Source organism: Hemicordylus capensis, chromosome 2 (assembly GCF_027244095.1).
Source record: "Hemicordylus capensis ecotype Gifberg chromosome 2, rHemCap1.1.pri, whole genome shotgun sequence".
NCBI classification, from domain to species: domain Eukaryota; kingdom Metazoa; phylum Chordata; class Lepidosauria; order Squamata; family Cordylidae; genus Hemicordylus; species Hemicordylus capensis.
In genome coordinates this window covers 401,278,856-401,295,033 of record NC_069658.1, presented here as the reverse complement: position 1 = coordinate 401,295,033, position 16,178 = coordinate 401,278,856, and the positions used below count along the sequence as shown (strand labels likewise).

At 45.0% G+C, this 16,178-nt stretch overlaps 1 protein-coding gene across 7 annotated transcripts in view; it reads left to right on the top strand.

The window, feature by feature from the left end:
- TBC1D16 (TBC1 domain family member 16) overlaps nt 1-16,178 on the top strand; it is a 74,315-nt gene that overhangs the window by 21,168 nt on the left and 36,969 nt on the right. For all 7 annotated transcript variants that reach the window (XM_053301484.1, XM_053301482.1, XM_053301485.1 and 4 more), the window contains one exon: nt 2,302-2,926. In XM_053301484.1, the coding sequence (XP_053157459.1) occupies nt 2,302-2,926 (625 nt within the window). The remainder of the gene's footprint in view (nt 1-2,301; nt 2,927-16,178) is intronic.

Here is a 16,178-nt window from a genome sequence, read left to right as displayed (position 1 = left end):
ACAGAGGCCAAGTGCAGGCGCAGCGGCCTCCAAAAATGGTTGCTGCGCTGGAGGGGGAAGGCCTAAAGGGGCCGGTTTGGGCTGCAAGGGAGGCCTGTGGGGGGAGGGGGAACCTCTGCGGACACACACCCCCGCCGCCTCCAACAACAAACCCCTGCTAACTTGGCAAAGAGGCACCTTTTAACGTGGTGATTCTCTTTATTGAGCGGGAGGGGGGGGGGAGTAACTGGCCCTATCCACCCTCAGCACAGTACCTCCAGTGACTGTCGCTGGTGTCTATCTTATGTTTATTTTTAGATTGTGAGCCCTCTGTGGACCAGGATCCATCTTATTTATTTGTTGTTTCTCTGTGTAAACCGCCCGGAGCCATTTTTGGAAGGGTGGTATAGAATAGAATTAATAATAATAATAATAATAATAATAATAATAACTACCCCGAGAGCGTCAGTAAATAATAATAATATTTTTAAAAAAAATGTTTGCAAACCTCCCCTCCTGACCGGACCGAGGGGGTTCAAGGGGGTGCTGGACTGAACTGGCCTAGTCAGGTTTGAGTCCGGTTCGGACTCTACCTGGGCCAGCCGGTTCCGTGCACACCTCTAGCACCAGTGTATTCTCTCATGAAAAATCTAAGACATAAATGTGGCTATTTAGTGCTGATGGTTCTTTCAGCACTTTCATATGATTGCCAGAAGACTTAGCACAGCTGGCTGAATGAGCAATTGTGACTGACTTCCATAAAGGAGGGCAAGAAAACCCCAGAATGTCAGGGTCTAACTAGATGGGACTGAGAGGGTATGGCTACTGGCTGCTGCCAATCCACCTCTCCCTGGTAACATTTAGAGGAAGAGAGGCTTGGTGTGCTGTCCCTGCAATCAGATTTTCCCACTTCTCCTCAGATTCATTGGCTGCCTCTTGCAAGGGGCAGATAAGTGCTGGATATGATTACATCACATATTTACTGGGAAGACGCAAGTCAGCAGCACCAGAATGTCCCCCATTATATTTATTTAGGCCATAGAAACACTTGCTCAAGTGAAATGTTTGTGTTTTTTTCAGTTGACTAGTTACTTTGAAACAGGATTAATAGTACAGATGTTTCAAATGCTGTTTTGGATTTTTTGCATTGAGATAACCTAATGTTGGATTTTGGTGAATCTTTTCACATCTTGCTTTGCTTAAAGCAAACATCTTCAGTGCTGCTTGTATCTCACAGTTGGAATCAAAAGGTGTTCATCTCCCTTGCTGGCATGCCTATAGATAATTAATTTTTAGAGCTCAGACTACCACTGCGATCTTTAGCACAGTAGACAAAGTGGCACTCTACATTGCCATCAGCCTAAGAATGAGTTTCCAAACATGTAACCTTCTGGAAATGCATCTTAACCACTTGAGCCACTTAGCATGGCATAGTGAAGTACAAAGTGTCAATTTTATTCCCAAGAATACAATGTAGAAATCCACTCCCTTTTGCATAGAAGATTTAACAGAGTTGCTATGAATCTTCAGCCTATGGTGAATCTACTGCTAGTATGATGATCTGTATTGTGCTTTTCAACAAAAATTCTCAAAGCAGTTGACATAGAAAAATAAGATGGTTCCCTTTCCCCAAAAGGCTCGCAATCTAAAAAGAAACATAAGGTAGACACCAACAAAAGCCACTGGAGAGATACCGTGCTGCGACTGGATAGGGCCTGGTGCTCACCCCATGCTAAATATAAGAGAATTGCCATGTTAATAGATGCCTCTTTGATCAGTTAGCAGGGGTCTAGATTTACCTTATTGGCAAAGCTGGTTTGTAGATAACCAGCAAAGGGGGAGAAGACCGCATAAGTAAGCTTCCGAATTGTAACACAGGAACACTGCATGGTCACTTTATCAGGACTGGGATCTATTTTGTGTGGACTCGTGAAGCATTTTCAGTGCTGCATTTTTTTGGTTTTGATGTGAAAATTATTTGACATGAACTGTGCATTTAGCCTCCCATCCCAGAGGTTCAATACTAGATTTCAAACTATATTGCTTTGGATACTGGTTGAGCACCAGGAAGTGCTCTCCAGAAACATGATCACTTAGCCAAAATTTTATTGAAAAATGAAGCTGTGAGGAGGGTGACCTGTGAGCTGGGGAGTTGGTAGGAGAAAGTGAAAGCTGGAGCTTTGCAGATTGCTGTCAGGCAGGTGAGTGATGAAAGTAGGTCCAGCTACCAGCAGGAAATCTAGACACAAGGCACCCTTTCAAGCTAAAAAGAACATGTAAGTTGTGGTTTGACTAACTCTGAAGCACTGTGTTCTTTTGCAGGCTATTTGTGCCTGTACATGGAGAAGGATGAGTTGCTTGGAACCACGCTTATCCTGGCCTGGGTCCCCAATTCCCGTATCCAGAGACAGGATGAGGAGGCCCTCCGCTACATCACACCAGAGAGCTCCCCAGTCCGCAAAGCTCCCCACAAACGTAACCGTCACACTCAGGGTTTTGGCACCACTATGCAGGCTTCTCCTTCTGAGCAGAAACGAGCAATGATTCCAAAGGATGAGGAGGACATCTTGACCATGTCACAGCTGGTTAGGGATGTGGCTCATGTCACTTCCCCTTCCAAAGAAGGGGAGAAGCTGTCCCAGAGTTGCTTGACAACAGACAGTATTCACAGCCTTGCACAGCCTGCCCACAGTGACTCAGGAATCTTATCGACAATCAGTTCTCAAGATGAGCAGAACCGGTTGGAGGAGTCAGTGGAGGAAGGGCTGGAGGGCCACCTGGAGACTGGGGAGGATGAGGGCTCCTTGGAGTTGTCTGCGGATGATGTTAGCAGGGACAGCACATTTGACTCCGATTCTGATGCCTTCTCTTCTCCATTCTGTCTCTCGCCCATAAGTGAAACACTTGCAGAAAACGTTGGCTCTGTGTTCCTGGTGAATGAAAACAGGTGAGTTATGTTCCTGTAATGTTTGCAGAGCCAAAGAAATGAGAGGAGAATTGGAGAGAGAAATCTTCTGGTTGTGGTGTTGTTGTTGTTGTTGTTATTATTATTTGTGGGGGGCTTTTTTTTCTCCTGCGTTTTAGTGCATTTGTTGTTAAATCTGCTTTATTGAGCCTTGGGCATAGAAGTTTCAATCCCATGAGCCATCCAGCTCTGAAATGCTTATGCTTCTCATTGGCAGTGCTTCGTAGAAATCAGATCTGGTCTTCTAGGCTATGGGTCCTGCTTGTTCTGAGGTATCCACTCCTAAGGAGGCATAGACGCAAGATCCATCCATCTATGGTGCTTACCATAGGAACCCTGTGCTGACCAAGCACCCAAGGGCCTCAGAGCAAAGTGGGGGAGGGAAAGGGGTTGCCTCACTCTGGCTTTTTCTCTGCATCCTAGGGAGCCTCCTCTTTCTGCCTGCTCCTTTGCCAGGGATCTTGCACACTCTGGCCAGCCCTCTCATCCCCAGTGAAGTGGACTTAAATCCCCCCCTTGCGCGTGCACACACACACCCCTGGTCTCCCTGTATCTGGTACCTGATTTGGCCCCCCTCTTCTTCCTTGTCACCACCCTGTCCTTCTGGGCCTCCTTCCTCCAACTCCAGTCCCTGTTGGCCAGTGGCTGAACAGTCATCAGCTCGGCTGAAGGTCATCAGCTTAGTATGGGTTTATCAGGCATCACATGGCTCAAGACAGGATAGGGTTAAAAAAATTTATGCAGGCTAGCTTCCTGTTGGTCAATAGCTGGTGCCAGAAACCCAGTTCCTGTCCTGTCTGACTCAAAATACAGTGATTTGAAGAACTCCTACTCAACTTCTTAAAAAATCAGGCTAATTTGTTCCTCCCCTCCACTTATACTTTATTTCTTCTCACTTGCCAGGGTGGGAAGGGAGTCGCTTTATTTTGTTCTAAAAACCATTGCTTTATGGTCTAATTTGGTTTGTTTGTTAAGACTGCTCAGTTACTTTTGGGTTTCCCTTGGTTAGCTTTTGTAATGCTTTTTCACATTCCCTTGCCCGCCCATTTCAAGCCTATGGAGGCGGCTCAGTTGGGAGAAATGTTAGTGGGTTTCCTCCTGGAACGTCCCCACTCAGACCCCAAAGAGGAAAATGCACATTAACCCCCCCCCCAAAAAAACATGCCCTTTCAGGAGCTAAATGATGCCTCTCTCCCCAAACTGATTGAACCCCTGCTGAGCCCTAAGCAACATAGAAGGGCTGCAAAGAAAAGCAAACACTTAAGCAAGGAATGCTCTGTTTTAAAACCAAACCAACCCTGCAAAACAAAAAACAGCCTCTCTCTTCCACCGTGTGCCTCAATGAGCATATCCTGCTACAAGCGCTCTACCAGTAGAAGCAGCCCAGACGTCTACCTCCCATATCGCCCCAAGACAATACGGGCAAAGGTGCGCAGTACAAGGGTGCCATTTTAACTAAAGAGATTTCTGCTGTGCCTGTGGAAGTGAGGGAGGGAGCTGCGGCTATGCCATCTTAACTCCCCATATCCCCAAATGCCAGGCTTCTTCCTGCATTAGATTAGGGCTCTATCTTGCTAGTCCCTGATGCTGCACAATCCCAGAGAACACAGCCCATGCATACTGCCTCTGCTCCTATACTAACTTCACAGAGCGCCACTGTGATGAATAAGACCTTGTCGAGGGTGGGGGAGCCAGTAAAAACCCTTTTCCTGAAGACATGCCGCAATGGTTAAAGGAATTTATTTCAACTGAATGCAGGAGTCTAGTTTTCTATGCCAGGGGTTCTCAACGTCGGGTCTCCAGATGTTATTGGACTTCAACTCCCATAATCCCCTGCCCCAATGGCCTTTGGGGATTATGGGAGTTGAAGTCCAATAACATCTGGGGACCCAACATTGATAATCCCTGCTCTATGCCACTCCAGCCCACTTTACTCCAACCGGTTCCAGTCCCTAGAGCTAGACCCTCAGGATGACAGAAACTGGGAGTCTACTCCTCTCCAGATTCCAGTCAGGGTTGGGGGACCATCCCCCCACTAACAGAGAGAGGATGCTTCAAGCCTTGGGCCAGGGCACCATGGGACAAAAGAAGTCTATTGGGAACCAAGGGCTCCACACCACAACTACAGAGCTCCTCATGCCTTTTCACACCAGCTGACTTGAGGGTCTTACTGGCAAAGCTAAGGGTCATCAATAATGTCTCCGCTCCTTGACCTCCTGGCCTAGACCTACAAGTTTTCCTATTGGAGCTGGTCCCGTCAGCCATTATACCATTCCTACCACTGTTCAAAAACACTATGGTGGTGGAATGGAATGTCCTTTGTCTCTTCCAGATCTTCCACCTCATTCCCTAAAAAATTATTTAACCTCTCCCCTGATATAATGGGCCTGTTCTCAGTCCCTAAGGTGATGCGCCTGTGGCACAGTTAGTCTTGGGGGCAATCATGCCCAAAGAAGAGGAGGAACAGTTTAAAAAAACTCCAGAGGACAAAAAGTGTGATTCTCTCCTAAGAAAGGCTCATGAGGTGCCAGCTACAATAATTAGAGCATCCACTACTACTTCAATCTTCACACGTGCCTCCATTCCATGGACAAAAGAATTAGTACGATACATTCCTTCAGAAAACAAGAAGTTACACCAGGGCATTAATAAACTAGCAAAGACCACCACACTCGTGGCTGAATCCAGCCAGGATTCTATCCAACACACATCCAGGGCTATGGGTTTGGGATGGCAGTGCTTAGGAGCCTCTGGCTAAAACACTGGAATGCAGATGCTAAATCCAAACTCAACCTAGCAGCCCTCCCCTTCACAGGGACCAAACTATTTGGCAAATCTCTAAAGCCCATCGTAGTCGAGACTAGTGATAAGAAAAAAGTTATGCCCCCTAGGGCGCCTAGATTCACAGAAGCCCTGTTTCAATAATAGCTCCTTTCATCCCAACAGAACATTTCCTAGAAATACAGGATCCTCCTTCAGAGATCAGAGACCCACAACCAACTAACCTGGTTGGCATCCCCAGTGGCAGCAACATGCAAGGGGATCTTCCAGACCACAACAGTCCAGGTGATTTCCCTCCGCTCCCAATTACCAAACACATAAACAATGATTCTGTTCTGGTCCTAGACCTCAAGTGCCTGAACCGGTTCATATTTATTTCATATTTATTCCATATATTAGATTTCTATACCACCCAAAACTTGCATCTCTTTACTCCATCCTCACCTTTTGAGGTTCCTTAGGGGAGCCATCAACATCCCCCCACTTCAGCACCTCAGTAGGGTTCTTAATGCACTCATTAGAGCTTCCTTCGAATCGCTCCGCTCGGTACTGGTACCTTTTAAAAACTCCTCTTTCCAGGTGTTCTTCATGGTTGCAGTTGTTTCTGCATGAAGAGTATCCAAATTGGGTGCATTCTCCAGTCGTAAGGAGCTGTGCACGTCGAGCCATGTGATGACTGATAAATTCATACTAAGCTGAGGACCTTCGTCCACCTAAGGAAAAAAAAACCCTTCACGCTAGGACCAATGTTTCTTTCCAGGCTTGTGTGCTGCCTCAGCCCTGTCTTGGAACACTACCGGGTTAGCTTCTCTCACTGGCATATTGCCAGCAGCCAGAGGCTAAAGCCAAGTGACCTGCCAGAGAGCTTGTGGCAGTCATAGCTGGGTGGGGGCCCTGACAAGGGGCTTTGCTCAGCAAAACAGGTTATTGCTTCAATATAAATCTCAATGCAGCTCTGTCTAAAACAAATTTAACTGGTGTCATAATCAGGCTGTCCAGATTGCTTCAAAGCCAGTTGTTTTGAGTTCTAGAATATTTCTCTATGACGATGTCTGGATCTATGGCCACTTGCACCTGTGTTGAGAGTAGTGGTGTGCACGGAACCGCTGCAGTGCGGTCCGGCACTGAGGGGGGTCTACCTTTACGGGCGGGGGGGTAGTACTTACCCCTCCCGCCGCTCTTCCCCCTCCGGCGCTGCATTTAAGATCAATGTTTTGGGGGCGGCAGCGTTCCTCCCTGCCGCCCCTGCCCCCGTCGTTGCCCGGAAGTCCAGTATATACAAGTACGCATGTGCCTGTCACGGCGCGCGCGCATGGCAGCGACAGGCACGGGCGCATGCGAACTGGTTCCGAACTGGTTCGGAAGCCTCTAACATGGCCTCCGAACCAGTTCGTGCACATCCCTAGTTGAGAGCAAACTGTGTCTCAATATCCTGGATGCATTATCATAGTTAGTTAACCGTGGTGCTGTTATCTGTATGATTCAGGCTGCCAAGTTTATGAACTGCTAACCCAATTTCTCCCTGCTGTTCTCTAGAACTACTGTGTAATGGTTTAGCACCCATTTTCTGTCCCTGTGCTCTGAAATGTAGATGTAATACAGTAGATGAACTCCTGTGATGCGATTTATACTTGACTTATGTCACAACTCTCTAATGGAGTGCAGTGGCACACATCTGCCCATTCTTGTGTTTGTGGTGTTCCTGATGGGAATGGTGCCCTCATGTGGCATTTCCGTTATATTGCAAAATAGCTTTTAGGAAAACATGTATCTAGATGCTTTTTTAAAGCTGTTACTTTGAATTGTTCTGAGATTGATTGCTCTTTGCTTGTTTCTTAGCAACTGAAGCATTCACAACTTGTGGGTTGTGGTTTTTAGGGGAGCTGAATTTATGATTCTTTGGGTTTCAAAAAACTTGTTGCAGACCTAAGCATGGTTTACTTGGAGATACAGGTGGAACTCGTTATCCACAGGGATTCTGTTCCTGCCAATTTCTGCAGGTATCAAAGCTGCGGGTAATGAGACCTTAAGTCAGTTGTAATGGCGGGCAGGGGAGGTTTCTGGGGGGCAAAAAACACAATAAAAAGCATAAATACGTGAAATAAAGTCCTGTGATATTCTTTCCAGTTGTCCACCAATACCCCCAAAACTGATTTTCTGTGAGCAAGTGCAGTGCAGAGGGTGTGTGTGTGTGTGTGTGTGTGTGTGTGTGTGTGTGTGTATTTAAAACTAAGAACCACAAAATGGCTTGTTTGAGCAAAATGGTGGCTGGAAATTACCTCAGAGGTGTTTTCTGGTCACCTAGGAACCACAGATATGCTGATATTAATGCTTTTTGCACCCACGCATACAGAGGTCTGGTCCCTATTGCCCAACCACAGATACATGAAATTGGGGTTGTCAGGACCAAGTGTGGTGAGGTCTACCTGTAAGTGATCCAACTAAAATCAGTGAGATGGATTCCTTAGTAAAGGTATAACAGAATCAGGATGTTTAGAGAGAGACTTTGAGTAGATGAGGTTTTTGCAGGTTAGAGTGATTGGACGAGTTACTGTAGTACACATTTCTAGGCCACTCTTCCAAGGCAGCTTACATAAAATAAAAATGAGTAAAGCAAAATGTTGCATAATAAAAACAAGCAATGAACTTGCTACAGAAATAAGCAGAGAGAGAGATGTGTAAGCTTTGCATTGTACTGAACAATCTAGACAAGTTCTTGGCTGAAACAGGCACCGCTTTGAGGTGTCTGCATGCTGGTGGGTAGGGGTTGAAGTGCACAACAGATGAGTTTCCACCTTTTTAGCCTACTTTCCAGTAGGCTTATGAGATCACCTGGCGTTCCAAATGTGTATCTGTCCCCCGCATCAACTTCACAATGCCTGGACCAATATGAACCAAATCAGATACAGTTGTAGGGCCACCTCAATGGCATAGTTAGTGATAATGTCATCCACTCCAATCCAAGATGATGGACACATGAATGTTTGAGGCGCAAGAATTCTATCTTGTGGACCGCCTAACCGCCTTATTTGTGAACCAAATAAGGTACAGTTGTAGCGATAGTGAAAGGGAAGTAAGCAGATTAATACTTACTAAGCTGAAAACTGTTTTGAGAACTCTGGTTGAAGAGTGGCATATAGATATTTGTAGAAGTATTAGAATACTGAGCCACCTAATGGAGCAGCGGGGAAATGACTTGACTAACAAGCCAGAGGTTGCCACTTCGAATCCCTGCTGTATGTTTCCCAGACTATGGGAAACATCTATATTGGGCAGTGGTGATGTAGGAAGATGCTGAAAGGCATCATCTCATACTGTGCGGGAGATGGTAAACCTCTCCTGTATTTTACCAAAGAAAACCACATGGCTCTGTGGTCACCAGGAGTTGACACCGACTTGACGGCACAGCTTTATTAGAACAACTTGTTTTATTAAGGGCTGGATGACCTGATAGCATTGTCTAAGTGCCTCTTGTTCCAGGGCAGCAACAAAAAATCCCGGTTCACTTTTGTCATAGTATTCATTTTATCTTTTTTTAAGTTTGTAAAACTTAAAAAAAAAATCTTATAAAGGCGAATTGACTGGATTATGCTCCTGCAAGTTGGTGTAGAAATATCTACTTTAAAATTTCTGATATTTAAAATTTCTGGTGGAGCCTGATATTGTGCATGACAACTACATTGAAGCTGGGCAAAATTATTACTGTTGTAGTTAGACCTACAGCAAAGAGATGGCCTTGACCACGTGCTAAAAAACATCTTCAGTAGATCTGAAAGTAAAGCAAGTGGTAATTTGGTTCCCCATCCCCATCGGAATGGTGATAGCTATACACAGGGTGTAGTGTAGCAACAATACAAACAAAATGAGGGCAGACTTCACTATTCCATTTTGCATCACTCTTCTTTGAAACCATCAGGCCCTCACCCACGAAACAAATGAGGGAGGCGATAGAAGATCATGTTAATCTCGCTCCTAGATCTTCTAGGGAGAAACAGTGCTTCAGCATTTAACTCTTCATGGCTCCCCACAATACGCTCAAGCTGTTATTTCCGATCACCCCCTATAGAAAGTAAGCTTTGTCTGCATTGTTGCATATATAGAAAAGCTGTGTCTTCTCATTTGCACTGTGAAGTTCTGGAACAATTCTGTTGTGGAGGGGGAGACCCATTGTAGCCAGCCTGCTCCCTTAACAGCACCGAAGAGGAGTTCAGTTATATATGTCTTTAACCTGGACATGCTGCTTAAGCTAAAGATAGGGAAATCTACCTTTATTATTAATTGTCATATATGCCTCGCTATTTTAAAAATCTAGGATATATAATGTGGCTCTGTATGCCTGTGTAAGTATATTATCATGTAAATGTCTATGTGATTCATGTTTGTGACTGACTTGATCTTCTTAATCTGTCTCATGATTTCTCCTCTGCACCTACCACTTATTAGCACTGTAAATTATTCCAACAGTTTATGAATTGGCATAACTAGGAGCAGAACAGGGACCATTGTGCAGGCTTTGGGAAGTGTCATTTGCTTGGCTGTTGGTGAATAAACACAGTAGCCCGTTGTGGGGGGCAGGGGGAGGTTGTATGAAGAATGTATTGCATGTTTATTCTGCCTTGCTTGCAAAGAGCTCCACCTCTCTCTCCTCACAACCACCCCGTGTGGTTGGTAAGGCTGAGATCAAGACTGGCTCCAGTGAGTGTAGTGGCTGAGTGAAGGATTTGAACCCAGGCCTTCCTGGTCTAGAAGTAAAATTTATTTTCCCACAGCGTGCTTCTGGTTGCAGGTGCATGTTTTGACTTGCACCACCAGTCAAAAACCCAGTGTTTGCTGGCATCCAGATATGTTGTGCCCCTACCCCACATATGGTAATTTCTTCCTTGTTCCACCAGGAGCTGGAAATGAGGGTACTGTATGTTCCTACTTTTAGTTTCCTTGCCTTTTTGTGTGTGCTGATACCTTAGCACTTGAGAATCCCTATAGAATGAGACTGCTGCCTACCTAATCTTTAATCCAGTTTGTGCTCCCCCTCCCCACCCCCCACCCCGCTCCTTTTGTTTTGTAGTTAGGTTGAGTGAGCCCTCTAGTGGCTCACCAAGGGTTTCATTTACAAAAATAGTACAGTGGTCTTTGAAATTCAGTGTGGTCTAGAAGAGGGGTAGATGGGTGTAATTTCCCATATCCCAACCTGAAAGGGCTTTTACAGTTTCACTGTCTGCCAGATTTTGCATCTGATCTCCCACCTCTATGACTTGCTATCCTTAAGGTAGCCCTCTAGATTAGAGGAGCCAGGTACTTTTTCTATTGATTTAACAGTCTCTTTCTCCCCCCCCCCACCCCTTTGTTTAAAATAGCAACGTAGACATGTCTAAGTCTGCAATTGTTGGCAGGATGGCAAAGGAGCAAGGCAAGGGGGGGAGGAGTGGAGTGTGGTAGGGAAAGAAAGATGAGCTGCTTTTATAACAGTTAAGTGAGGCTAACCCAGTGTCTTGTGTTAGTGTATCCTGGCCATGAGTTCCACAACAGCAGCAGCAGTAGTAGTACTTTATTACAGCCAACGGCCACTCAATACAACAAAACCACACACAAAACTACACAACACTTCAGAAACATCAAAAGAAACTGCAATAGAAACAGTACAGTAAGAGTATCATACATGAACAGTATCATACATACAACAGCAGACAACTCAGTCACCTCCATATATACTGTTCAAATAGGATCCTCCCGAAGCCAGTTTTTAAGGGCTGTCTGTTCAGGGATGGAGCATGTGGATAGGGCCTCAGTCAACTGAATCATGGAAAAGAATCGTTTGTCCATCCTGTTTTTGTGTGCCAGCCATTGCTGTGTGTGACAGAGATTGATTGATTTAAAATACAAAAAGGGGATGGGGTGTGTGTGTGTGTGTGTCTCTCTCTAGTCTGGACAGTATCTGTTTACTGAACAGAAGGCTCTTTCTATTCCTGCTAAAGATTATATGGTTAATGCTGTTTCAGTAACTTGCACATGATTTCATATTTTAAGTTACTTTGCAAGGTTCAAAGACTTGCTCTTGGATAGGTACAGTATGAAAGGGCAGCAAAAAACCAGTGTATATATATGGATTATTTGTGGTTATGGTTATCTCTCATAATAATGACTGTAAGAATGTCATTAGCACAGGTCAGTCTCCCCAAACACACCTCTTTTCTCCTTTGTGTGTGTGTGGGGGGGGGATTTATACATGTCAGAGTTACACCTAGTATATTGATCTGTTGTTAGACAATAGTCACTCAAAATGAGTTGGCCACAAATGGAGGTAGTTCATTAGAACATTTCTTTTTGTCCAAGTTCATACATTCCAAATTTCTTCTCACTTCAGTTGCATGAGGGAAGTGAAATATGAGCTGAATATGCCACATGGGTGGTTGGTCACATGCAGTGTTCCCTTGAAGGCCCGCCCATGTCTATGCGCTCACACATTTTTTATGTCTGCTCAGTTAAATTTAGATGCTGCTCAGGGTGAATCAGGAAGTGCACACTGCCTTGATAGTGCCGTCCAGAACAAATCAGTTCAGCGTGCACATGACAAATATTAGAGAGAACACTGGTCACATGAATGCCCCACATGTATGGCATCTTCCACCTCACCTTTGAGGGTGAGAAGCTGTTTGACCTGGCCTGTTAGATGTCATTGTGGAGCACCTGGCTCATCCATCATTTTCCCAGTGTGATGGAGCCCCTCTGCTCGTGGGAGTTTTGAATTTATGTGCCAGGGCTTTATCTTCCTCTCTTGATGTTAGGGTCTTACTAGGAGATTGCAAGAGAAAGAAACTATGTTTGCGTGGATGTTAAAGCTCCCTGAGGTAGCCTTGGGGCAGTTGCCCCCTCTTCCCTGCGTGTGGTCTTCCTAGTTGCACCTGGTTGGCCACTGTGTGAAGCAGGATGCTGGGCTAGATGGGCCATTGGCCTGATCCAGCAAGGCTTTTCTTACTTTCTTATGCTTCTCATCTGTGTCCTTCATGGTAAGGATAGGCTCCTCTTTGCCATGTATAGGCCATCTCTGTCCTGTCATGTTTGGGTTGATCCTTTTGGTTTTTTCCTTAACACTGCATGCAACACACAATGAAACTGACACTAATTGGAAGTAAGGAAAAAGCAGTTCATCAGCTCAATGCTCAGCACTCAACTAGCTTACCACTCAGTAGTGTGTGTATTCATTTTGGCTGTAACCCAGTACAGGCAAACCTTGTTTCTCGTGGGCGTTCCATTCCTCACCTACTACCATGAGTAACGAAATCGCGAGTAACAAGGCATTATGCCTATGGGGAAAAGGGGGGGGGGGTTCCAGAATTTTTTAAATGACAAAAAACCCAAGAAAATACAGTCTACTGAGCACGGTCAACTGTACTGTGCTCCCATGCGCTCAAGAATGCCCCCCAAATCTGTGAAAAATCACAGAAAAGTTGTGGTGGATTTTTGAGTGGTGTTTTTTTAAAATAAATGGCACAAAATGGCTCCTCATAAGCTCCTGCAGACAAAATGACTGCTGGAAGTGACCACAGTAATTTCCTCTAGGACCCACGGATATGTGGATTTTAACCCTTTAGTATTTGTCGGTACTGAAAACAGGTGTCAATTTAATACCCATGAATATGCGAAACCGTGAATAGCGGTTCTGTAAATAACAAGATTTTGCTGTGTGCACACACACAGGAATTTTACCATACCCCAACCTGGGTGCTTTCCTTGTACAGTGTATGTCTGATAAATTTGGTTCTCTTCCTGGTGATGCCTGGGCCTCTCTGGCCTCTCCTTGGGGATCTGCATGCACTCTGGGGGTAGATGCAATGCACTTTTCTCCAATAACTGGGCTCAAGGCTCTGGGAGCCAAAACTTGGCCCTGTGCTAACTTCAATGGCTAATTATACTGATGCCTCACAGGCAGTATTCTCTCCCATTTTTTTTCATCTGTGTGTGGAATGAGTTTTGTTCTGGGTGGCAGTATCAAGGCAGTGTGTGCACACATGCATTCATAATGGGACCTTCTTGATTAAACTTGGACGGGATCTAAAATTAATGGAGCAGACATTTTAAAAATGTGTGAGCGTGCACACATGCGCATGCCGTAGAGGGAACTCTGCTCACAGGCCAAGAGACACGATGTCCCAGAAATGTACAAAGCCAAACAGCAGCACAGTTGGCAGCTGCAGAGTTGGTAAGTTGTTTTAGGCTCTGGGGAATGCTCCTACCTATCTGTAAGAAGTAGGGGTGTAACACTTGAGTTGGTTGAATCAGCTGCATTGATACAGTGTGGCTCACTGGTTATAGTATAGGGCTAAGTGTAGCAAGACTCAGGTCTGAATCCCCACAGAACTATGAAGAGGAGATCTTGTTAGCTGCCCTGATTTCCTTGTAGAAAGAGTGGGAAAGAGATGTAAATAGTACTACAGGGCTTGATGATGCCCCAGAAATGTAACTCCGGCACCTAGACTAGGATATTCAGAGGTAGTTACTTAATGAAATCTTGATTTGTCGCACACATCCTTGTTGCTGTTCTAAATGTGTTACTTCTAAAAGGGATAAAGAGAAGTCCATTTACCCTCCCTCTCCACAATATCCATCACAGAGTATGTCAAAACATTTGACAAAGACACTTTGGTCAAGTGTCCATCGGCTGGCTCCTAGAGCCAAAGAGAACTTGTCAAGTCCTTTTGAACCTGAACCTTTTCAAAAATATTGGTCAACTAAAAAAAATCAGTTGCTTAGTTACATATCTGTTAAAAGTAGATATCCTCTTAAGAGGCATTTCCTCCAGCTTGCGAGAAGAGGGGGAGTGCCCCTCATCAGTTAGCAGGGAATGCCCTTGCTTCCACAGATACATGTAGCTTCTGAAAACAAAGGCCAGCTTCCAGACTAAGACTTAGAGATTCCCCGAAGAAGGGGGAATACTTTAGCTTGTGCACAAAGGGAAGGGGCGATTTTCAACAATCACCCCCTTCTCTCGGTAGCTATCTGTGCTTCCTGAAAACGTCCTTGAGGGGTTGGGTTACCCCACAGACACTTTCAGGAGCCACAGGCAACTAGAGGAAAGTGGGGTGGTTGAAAATTGCCTCTCCCCTTTGTGCAGGAGTGTTGTGGAAGTGTTTTCTTCACACATCCTTTAGGCTGGATGTCAGCCTGTGAGTCTGTGGTGTTCAAAGCCCATGTGGTATTCATCTGCAGAGCTATACTGGTTTATTAGACAAATCTGTTTTAATTTATTGAAATAAATGTTTGACTCAGATGTCCTTAATTGGGCGACAGCTTTAATAGGAAAACGTATTCCATTTTAGTTGAACCAGTGGCATCAGTTCTGAAACCAAAGCTCTAGTGTGTGCACAAAATGTGTATTCCTCAAGAGGGAGCTTCTCTGGGGCTTGGCTTGATGCAATGCTTGCATATTTCTTGCCCTTTCTGTTAGGGTTAAATTGCTCTCTTGTTCCTTGCTTGATTAAATTGCTTTCTTGTCCAGTACTTACACTGAGCAGGGAGCATAAACGTGACCGAGGGGTGGCACTGGTTGCTAGAACCAACCATTATGGGATGTGGGGTGTTGCGTCATCTTGTTGTGGCAGTTCACCTGAGAGGCTGTGCCATTTCACCTGAGAGGTCGCTGCAGAAGAAGCAGGAGGCAAAATAACTGGCAGAGCAATCATGAGCCAGACGCATGGATCGAATAGCATGGGGGCAGGGAATTCCAGTCCTTGGGCTCTGCTTCTGCTGTTTTAACAGTGGCATGGGATTTGAACCCTCCAGCAATCTACTTGGTGTCTTGTATTGTTTCACTCAGTGAAAATTCACTGTATAACACACAGGCATATGGTATCCATGTTCTGTGCTTACTGGCTTTTGTTCAGCCCTCATCTTGACTTAAATAATCTAGTAGCTTTATTTGTCGTAATAAAATTAACCAGGAATCCTATACCACCTTAAAGATTACAGTTGACATGCCGAAATGGCAAACAGAATCTAATCTGTGTGGCTGTGTTATAAATGCTTGTAGCTCCCTTCTTTGGTATGTGAAACAGATTAAAGGAATTAAAAATGACCACTGGATTAAGATGCCTGGGAAAAGTTGTTACAGAATCTGATCACCAGATAGACTTCGTGAGTGTCTTTTGTCTTCACTTGTCATACCACTTACTGTAGCAATGAAGATTGAATTGAATCATAGAATAATGGGCTGGAAAAGTGCAGTTGCTAACAGATTGGCCTCTTTCATTGAGATTATAGAAATCTCCAGAGACAAGAGGCATGCATCATACTTGGATACCTGCAAGATGAGGAATAAATGTAGGCTAAGCTATATTTAAGCTAAGGTGGTGCCTGTCTCCGCGCACAGCACACACACACACACACACACACACACACACACACACACTCGCTCGTGCATGTGCCACACTAGAGGCACTGAAGGCCGCAATCAGCCACC